At 36.5% G+C, this 9,401-nt stretch overlaps 1 protein-coding gene across 3 annotated transcripts; it reads left to right on the top strand.

The window, feature by feature from the left end:
• Positions 1-2,273: 2,273 nt before the first annotated feature.
• On the top strand, positions 2,274-8,228 carry LOC127437698 (eukaryotic translation initiation factor 3 subunit J-A-like). 3 transcript variants are annotated; one of them, XM_051692783.1, is made up of 8 exons: positions 2,274-2,348; positions 2,489-2,577; positions 3,808-3,856; positions 3,951-4,042; positions 4,278-4,392; positions 4,516-4,680; positions 5,193-5,266; positions 7,710-8,228. In XM_051692783.1, the coding sequence occupies exons 1-8, from the start codon at positions 2,327-2,329 to the stop codon at positions 7,842-7,844; spliced, it is 741 nt and encodes a 246-aa protein (XP_051548743.1). In that variant the 5' UTR covers positions 2,274-2,326; the 3' UTR covers positions 7,845-8,228. The 3 variants fall into 3 exon arrangements, with proteins under 3 accessions (XP_051548743.1, XP_051548742.1, XP_051548744.1); XM_051692782.1 differs by having other exon boundaries at positions 4,275-4,392; XM_051692784.1 differs by lacking the exon at positions 5,193-5,266 and having other exon boundaries at positions 4,275-4,392.
• Positions 8,229-9,401: the final 1,173 nt, after the last annotated feature.

Raw genomic sequence — 9,401 nt, 5'->3', positions numbered from 1 at the left:
TACTACACCATATCATAAGAAACATTAGCCCAGTTAAAATGGCTCATTTCCAGTGAGCTTCGATGTTTCACCGTCATTGAGGCGCTACATGGATGTGCATGCGTTTAAAATCTGCACTCATAAAATGTTTTAATGTTTAAATGTGTAAGTTTGCTCTTTTAGTGCAGTTGGTACAAAGCTGATTTAACTAAAATCGAAAGTAGCAAACACTTTAATACCCGTAATAAGCATTTAAAATGAACAGGAGCTTACCGGAGCAGGGTTGGAGTTGCTTAACCAAATATGTAATTTGGCGTTGTGTTGCTATTACATTTATAGACACATTTTTAGGTCATATTTGTCCTGAACCGCAGATGCTCCGGAACGTGGACATAGCTAATAAAACACCCTCAACATCCCGGGACAGGGATACACATTCAAGGGCTTTTACTAGTTTTTAAAGTGACAGAGCATTACATCACTGAAATTAGTAATAGCGAAAATAAAATTAGCAAAAAACCTAAAAATAAAAAAATAAAAAAAATAAATACACATCAAATACACATCAAGATGATGTACGTGTGCTATCAGTGGACCTTCACCATCAATGTTAGGAATACCCCCCAAATAACCCACCATCAGACAACTAATGAAGGCAGCCTAAAAACAAGAAACCAAATCCTGATGTTAATGAATAAAATGTAACCTGACATTCCCATATGTTTGACCATCAACAGTGGTCAGACTATAATGGTCACTGTGTGATATAAATAGAAAAAGTAAATGTAAGAAACCTTGCTCAACTTAAAATACTATGTACAACTATTTAAACCCATCTGCAGGAAGGTTCTTCCAGCTATAGTTTACTTTACAAACGACTCATCACACAGACAGACGATAGCCCTTAGAGAAGAGAAGGAAGGGAGCACATGGCAAAATTAAAGAATATAATCTGAGCCCCTTTCCCAGATACCACACATATATCTTTTGATCTGAAAAGCATCATCATCTTATTAACATCTGCTAAACATCTTAAAAAGATCAGATTTACAAACATTCTAAATCATAAAGGTCCCAAAGACATCTGCTTAATGTCTAATAAACATCTGAGAGGAAACGGAAACAATATGTCTAATAGACGTATTGCAGATGAACATACAACGTAAAATAGACGTCTTCCAGATCTAAACACATACATCAAATAGACGTCTGTGTGATGTACGTGTGCTATCAGGCTTACATGCACAGAAATACACTGATAACTACCAGAAATCAGTTTATTCAACAAAATCTGACAACGTGTTATCATGACACTTAAAATAATCATGCTATTCACTGCTTTTGACATCAGAACGTAAATAGCCACGCGAACAACACTTGCGTACTTTGGATAAGCCGATAAGAACGCCGGTAAAGGTGTTTACATGCAATGCGAAATCAAGGTAAGTTACTCTAAAAAAGTTATTAATTACTAACTACTAATTAAATCTTCTACAGTGTAATTAGATTACTGTACTAATTACTCTGTCTGAAAAGTGATTGCATTACTTATTACTAATTACTTTCTAAAACCCTTATCAACCTCGACCAGATGAAAAAAACAAGGATAGACATGAAATTGTTCCTTTAATTCTTTCAAATAAATAATATAAAATCAAATAAATTATTAATGAACTGGCCAAAGAATTTAAGGGGGCTCCATTAAATTAGAAAACATACATTTTAACATTATATATTACATTTCGATTTAAAATTCACTATTGTTTTATATAGAATTTTTCTATAATCTATACAGTATTTAACACAATTACATCAGAAGTAACTGTAATTAAATTACTGAAAGATTAAGAGTAATCCCTTACTTTTTTTCAATGAAAAAGTTATTTAATTACAGTAATTAATTACTTAGTAATGCATTACACCCAACACGATGGTTTATTCCTCAGCCGTTCATGGCTTTACACAGATTTTTAATGGGTATACATGATCATACACGTTGTCGGCTTATCTGTGAAAGAATGTGCACCTAAAAGCGCATATTGTCTTCTTTAAATTCAAAGAATATTGATAGATTATGTTTAAGACTAGAATCAAGCACACATTTTGTTTGCTTAAAATAATTAAATAAATAATAATAATTTAAAATTGTATTAATTTATTTAAACAACATTGATCTATAGATAAAAATGTATTATTTTTATTAAAATTTGTATAAATGTATAAATATGTAAAATATTGTTCATGTCTCTGTAGCAGTTTTGAGGACTTTTATTATGAAACTAATGCAAGTCTTTCTGTAAGTGTGTCAGTTCACGGCACGCTCTTGTTCCCTACAGCGACTGACATCATGGCGGAGGCCGATTCTTGGGGTGAGAATTTACGAAATGTCACCGTCATTTTCATTTTTTGTCCACGTAAATACATATAAATATGCTTTACTTAGTAAGCTGTCATCAGAAAATACGACTGTCATAGATTGATGTAAGTAAACGCTCTGTTATGTGTCCAGATGCGGACAGTTTCGAGACAGAGGAGCCCATTAAAAAGGCGGCAGTTCATGATAAATGGGAGGGCGAGGATGAAGACGACGATGTGAAAGTTAGTGCATCCTGGCGCTTTTATCGACAATTATTTTGTATGCTTTAATAGCTTTAAATAAGTCCTCATATCTCTAGAAGTTGGTGTCGGCTAACTGTAGCTGGCCACTGTTCTGCTAAGAGTGTCAGAAACAGCATGCTGATATGATGATGAGTTCAACCATGAGGCCAGACAGCTATTGAATATGACAATGGACACAATGTCGAATAATGGTTAGACAATGAAACTATACTAATTATATGATTGTGACTAATTTCATCCTAAATGTCTCATTCATTTTGCATTGTTTATGTCTGTAACTTTATAGTGTGTTTCGTAGACATAAAACATCACTGTCATCTGGTGCTCATCACAACTTATCATACTTCAGCACTTAAGGAGTTTGTATTCTTAAGAGGACTTTATTAATGTCTTGAAGCACAAACTTAGGGCTTGTGTTATTATATACCCAAAAAAAAAAAAAAAAAAAAAAAAAAAGTGTATTTGTAATTTACCTGCTGTTATTTTTTCCTAATACGCTTGCTTCCTGTCACCATTAAAGGGATAGTTCACCTTAAAAATGAAAATTCTCTAAATACTCACCCTCATGCCATCCCAAATATGTATGACTTTCTTTCTTCTGCAGAACACAAACAAAGATTTTTATAAGAATATTTCAGCTCTGTAGGTCCATACAATGTAAGTGAATGGTGGCCAGAACTTTGAAGCTCAAAAAAGGCAGCTTATAAGTAATACATACGACTCCAGTGGTTAAATCCATGTCTTCAGAAGCGATATAATAGGTATAGGTGAGAAACAAATCAATATATAAGTAGATTTTTTACTATAAGTTCTCCTCCCTGCCCAGTAGGTGTGCACGAAGAATGCAAATCATCAAAAACAAAAGAATGTGAAAGTTGAGATTGATAGTAAAAAAGGACTAAAATATTGATCTGTTGTTCACCCACACCTATTATATAACTTCTGAAGATATAGATTTAACCACTGGAGTCTTATGGATTACTTTTATGCTGCCTTTATGTGTTTTTTGTAGCTTCAAAGTTCTGACCACCATTCACTTGCATTGTATGGGCCTATAGAGCTGAAATTTTGTGTTCTGCAGAAGAAAGAAAGTCATACACATCTGGGATGGCATGAGGGTGAGTAAATGATGAGACAATTTCATTTTTGGGTGAACTGTTCCTTTAAGTGTCCTAATTTATGGTCTAAAAATGTGCTCTTCTCTTGTAGGATAATTGGGATGATGATGAAGAGGAAGAAAAAGTGGAGGAAAAGACTGGTACAGTGATCCAAAATATGTACAAGCTCTGTCGTCTTTGCTGTTGCCACCTGTGTTAACACGAGTTTATTAATTGTGTATTTCTCATGAACAGAAGCAAAACCTACAGAAAAGAAAAAGCTTAGTGATAAGATAAAAGAGAAGGAAAATTTACAAAGGAAAAAACAAGAGGAGCTCAGAAAGCAAGTAAGTTCACACAAGTTTTAATATTTTTAACATTAAAGGAGTTTATTTACTACCTGGTAAGATGGTTTTCAATATTAATTGTTGTATTGTGTAAATATAAATTAATTATTTTGGTTTGTAGGCCCCTCAAATTTCATTCACAGATCAGACTTTTATTCATACTAGATTAAAGTGTGCTCTAAAGATATAGAAGGTTTTTATTTACTAATCATGCCTTGCTAATAATTTTAAGCAGGCCGAGGAGTCTAAAAACAGCACAGAACGCACGCCAGAAGAGGAGTTGGCAGAAAGACTAAGAGTGAAAAAGTTACAAGAGGACTCTGACTTAGAACTCGCAAAAGAGACTTTTGGTAAGTGCTTTCTCACTACCAGCTGCGCAGTGACGACTTAATGTGCAGTTGATTTTTACAAATAACAAATTAAAAATTAAACTCTTCGCTACCTTAATATGACTGTTATACATTCTTTTATAGGTGTAGTATCAAATAATATAACAGGAATTGATGCAATGAGTCCCTCTTCTAAAGAAGACTTCACAGAGTTTGAGCGGTTGCTAAGAGAAAAAATTTATCCGTACGAGAAGTCTATACACTATTCCAGCTTTTTAGAGTCGCTGTTCAGGGACCTCTGTCTTTCATGTGAGTATTGAATCATCACGTTTTCTTTTACATACACCGATCAGCCACATCAATAAAACCACCTGCCAAATATCATGGAGCCTGCACTCCCCACACGCATCAGTGAGCCTTGGGCACCCATGACCCTGTCGCCGGTTCACCTGTTGTCCTTCCTTGGACCACTTTTGGTAGGTACTAACAACTGCATACCGGGAACACCCCACAAGACCTGCCGTTTTGGAGATGCTCTGTCCCAGATATCTAGCACTCACAATTTGGCCCTTGTCAAAGTCGCTCAGATCCTTACGCTTGCCCATTTTTCCTGCTTCCAACACATGAAATTCAAGAACTGACTGTTCACTTGCTGCTTAATATATCCCACCCCTTGACAGGTGCCATAGTAATGAGATAATAAATGTTATTCACTTCACCTGTCAGTGGTTTTAATGTTGTGGCTGATCAGTGTATGTTGGCAGTTCTTCGAAGTCATTCGCAATTTGAATCATGTGTTGCCTCATGAATCATTTTTACAGTGGAAGTTGAAGACTTGAAGAAGATTAACAACTCGCTCACAGTGTTACTAGGTGAAAAGCAGAGGCAAGAAAAGGTATGAAATCCAAATTTAATACTAATAAATAACACACACAGACACACACACACACACAACGATCAGCCACAACATTAAAACCACCTGTGTAATATTGTGTAGGTCCCACTCGTGCCGCCAAAACTGTACCAACCCGCATTTCAGAATAGCATTCTGAGATGCTATTCTTCTCATCACAGTTGTACAGAGTGGTTATCTGAGTTACCGTAGACTTTGTCAGTTTTTACCAGTCTGGCCATTCTCTGTTGTCCTCTCTCATCAACAAGGAATTTCCTTCTGCAGAACTGCCGCTCGCTGGATGTTTTTTGTTTTTGGCACCATTCTGAGTAAATTCTAGAGACTGTTGTGTGTAAAAATCCCAGGAGATCAGCAGTTACAGAAATACTAAAACCAGCCCGTCTGGCAACAACAATCATGCTATGCTCCATATCACTGAGATTACATTTTGTCCCCATTCTGATGGTTGATGTGAACATTAACTGAAGCTCCTGACCCGTATCTGCATGATTTTATGCACTGCACTGCTGCCACACGATTGGCTGATTAGATAATCGCTTGGGTGATTGTTGGTGCCAGATGGGCTGGTTTGAGTATTTCTGTAACTGCTGATCTCCTTGGATTTTCACACACAACAGTCTCTAGAATTTACTCTGAATGGTGCCAAAAACAAAAAACATCCAGTAAGCGGCAGTTCTGCGGATGGAAATGCCTTGTTGATGAGAGAGGTCAACAGAGAATAGCCAGACTGGTTCGAACTGACAAAGTCTGTGCTAAGAATGTTATTCTGAGATGCTGGTTGGCACTGTTTTGGTGTCACGTGGGGGACCTACACAATATTAGGCAGGTGGTTTTAATGTTGTGGCTGTTCGGTGTGTGTGTGTATATACATATATACATACATACATACACAGTGGCAAGAAAAAGTATGCAAACCCTTTGGAATTACCTGCATTTATGTATACATTTTTCTCAAAATCTGGTTTGACCTGGAAGTTACAATAATGAACAAACACACAGTCTGTTTTAGCTAATAACACACAAATTATTCTATTGTTCTTGTACATATTTAATGCATTATTCAAACATTCACAGTGTAGGTTGGAAAAAGTATGTGAACCCCTAGGCTAAGGACGTCAGGAGTTTGCAAACCTGGCATCCAATTAATGAAACATGACTGGAGGTGTGGGTTAGAGCTACTTTTACTTATAAAAAGCACTCAAACATTTTGAGCTTGCTGTTCAGAAGAAGCATCTGCTGACATGGGCCATGCCTCGTAAAAAAGAGACCTCAGAAGACCTACGATCAAGAATTGTTGCTTTGAAACCCTTTCCAGCTTATGCAAAGTTATTTTGAAGAGCTTAGATATTCATCTGTGCACAATTAGACAACTTGTTTATAAATGGAGATGATTTAGTACTGTGGCTAATCTCCCTAGAAGTGGCCGTCCAGTCAATCTGACTCTAAGGGCACACTGCAGAATGCTCAGTGAGGTAAAAAAAAGAACCCTAGAGTGACAGCCGAAGACTTGAAGCAGTCACTGGAACTGGTAAACATCTCTGTTCATGAGTCTACCATACAGAAAACATTGAACAGGCATGGTGTTCGTGGCAGGACACCACGAAGGAAGCTGCTGCTTTCCAACAAAAACATTGCTGCACGCCTGAAGTTTGCCAAAGAAATGGACTGATGAAACTAAGGTTTAATTGTTTGGGAAGAACACGCAGCACTGAAAGGGCACCACATACCAACATGAAAACATCATCCCAATGGTGAAGTACGGTGGAGGGAGCATCTTGGGAGATTTGGGGCTGTTTTGGGGCCTGGACCACTTGCCATCATCAAGGGAAAAATGAATTTCCAAGTTTATCAAGATATCCTACAGGATAATGTCAGGGTGGCTGTGTCCAGCTGAAGCTCAGTAGAAGTTGGTTGATGCAGCAGGACAATGACCCTAAAAATCAAAGTAAATCCACAACAGAATGGCTTCAAAAACAGAAAATCCACCTTATGGAGTAGCCCAGTCGCTCCAGATGGCTGAGCTGAAGCAGTTCTGTAAGGAAGAATGGTTCAAAATTCCTTCTGAACGTTGTGCTGGTCTAATCCGCAGCTACCGGAAATGCTTGTTTGATGTTAATTGGATGTGTTCAATAAAGACATGAAAGATTATAATTGTTTGTGTGTTGTTAGCTTAAGCACATTGTATTTGTCTATACTTGTGATATTGATGAAGATGAGATCACATTTATGACCAATTAATGCAGATAAACAGTTAATTCCAAAAGGTTCACATACTTTTTCTTGTATATGTATATATACACATACGCATTTTTTTTTCTTTCATAGTTATGTTTTTAGTAGGCATTTGCTACTATATTTAATGTGAACGTGTTTTCTTTGCCATCATCCTTAATGTTGTCTTTTTTTATTTATTTTTTTGATTCAGCAACAAAACAAAGGGAAAAAGAAAAAGAAGGGAATTTTACCAGGAGGTGGTTTAAAAGCCAAGCTGAAAGATGATCTCGCCGACTATGGGGAGTTTGATGGAGGGTATGCACAAGACTATGAGGATTTCATGTGACCAAGGCTAACCCAACCTATAACTTTTGCTGATTGCTGAACCATACACCTTGACAGCATGACCTTACCCCACAGTCAGGCCCACTACCAGAATCATGCTAGAAATCTCTGAACGTCATCCCATGCAATCCACACTATCCCTTTGAAAAGGTTTATACAGAGAATATGTTAAGTGCGGTATTTTTCTCTGGTCTGATGTGACTTTAGCTCAGTGTTTATCGGGATAAAAAAAAAACAATGAAGAAAGGTCCTCCTTTAAAAGTGAACACTGGTACATGTGAACCAGCAGTATCGATTAATCATTTGACAGTCAAGGCTTTATGAACAAAGAGTGTTATTGTTCGGTAACTGCTATTTCTTGGAAATAAATGACATTGTATGCAAATTCCAGAATATGTCCAAATTGATCTCTGCATTGGATGAGCTTTGGGAATGATGGCCAGAATTCCTTTGGAAGATATCCTTGTTTGAGTGGGATGCTCCCACTCAAAAGTGAAGTGATAATAAGTAAGCAGTCACATGGAGTAAAAATGTCTTCTATCAGACATTTGATTTTCTGTTTTTAGATAATAGTGAGCTCATTTTTGTAGATGTGTAAATGTAGTGCAGCATACCTACTCTTAAGCATAATACATTACAGAAAATAATGTCTTTTACATTTGTAGCTCATGATGATTTCCATATAAAGTATAAGACCAAAAGTATGAAACTGCACTCTCTAAATAATTTTAAAGGTACAGTGCGGCATTATTAGGATTACCTCAGCATTTTGCAGAGCAAAGAATATGAATATTTACGAATATAACTCATGTTTTCAATGCAACACATTATGCAGTTACTCATTTGACCTCAATCATGCCAGCAGTGATCATGATCTCAGACAGGGTTTGAGATTGTCTTCTGATAAATAGGGGACTGAGTGTTGATGAAGGGTCTTTTCAGGCACTGTTTAGCTTTCCATTTTCTCTGCAACCTGCAGTGTGATAGATGTGCTTTAAAGAGACTTACAATCAGCAAAGCTGATAGGATTCTGCACAGTTTTATAAAGATCTAATTTAATAAAAATTGCTTAAAATCCATGAACTGTCCAGTTTTTCTTGCATTTTGTGTTGTACAATATATCAGCAATCATATCCAAGCTTTTTTCTAAAATGTTGGCAAAATCCTCTTACAGTGGAAGTTTATGTGGCAGTCTTGTACATTTGCCCCATAGACATCCATTGTAAGCGTGTAATTGTCAATGTGTTTTGATTGATTTTACAAACTGATGAGAGATTTAGAATTATTTTCTGCCATAATCAACAGGTTGTCACCGATTTTGAGTTTACATAAAATGATATTTGCAACCCCATTTTACTTCTTCCAAGCATGAAAAACATTTAGGACAGGATTTGATTGTATCCATCAAGAATTGATTACATCATGAAAAGCTGACCCAAAATGACAGGTGGTTGGAGGGTAGGGTTTGTAAAATAAGAAGGCTTGGTAACTTCAACAAAAAAGGAAGTCTTTTAGAGGAGGAGCAAGGTATTGGATTTTGATGAAAGATTATGAAGAC

This window comes from Myxocyprinus asiaticus, chromosome 48 (assembly GCF_019703515.2).
Source record: "Myxocyprinus asiaticus isolate MX2 ecotype Aquarium Trade chromosome 48, UBuf_Myxa_2, whole genome shotgun sequence".
Taxonomy (NCBI): domain Eukaryota; kingdom Metazoa; phylum Chordata; class Actinopteri; order Cypriniformes; family Catostomidae; genus Myxocyprinus; species Myxocyprinus asiaticus.
The sequence above is the reverse complement of the archived record's forward strand: the minus strand, read 5'-3'. Positions and strand labels throughout refer to the sequence as shown.

What these genes read in the sequence shown, in the direction of transcription:
- LOC127437698 (XM_051692782.1), top strand. Translation starts at nt 2,327, where the DNA reads ATGGCGGAGGCCGATTCTTGGG. An exon ending in GGCGGAGGCCGATTCTTGGG is followed by an intron (nt 2,349 to 2,488) that starts GTGAGAATTTAC and finishes TTATGTGTCCAG; the next exon opens with ATGCGGACAGTTTCGAGACA. An exon ending in CAGGGACCTCTGTCTTTCAT is followed by an intron (nt 4,681 to 5,192) that starts GTGAGTATTGAA and finishes TCATTTTTACAG; the next exon opens with TGGAAGTTGAAGACTTGAAG.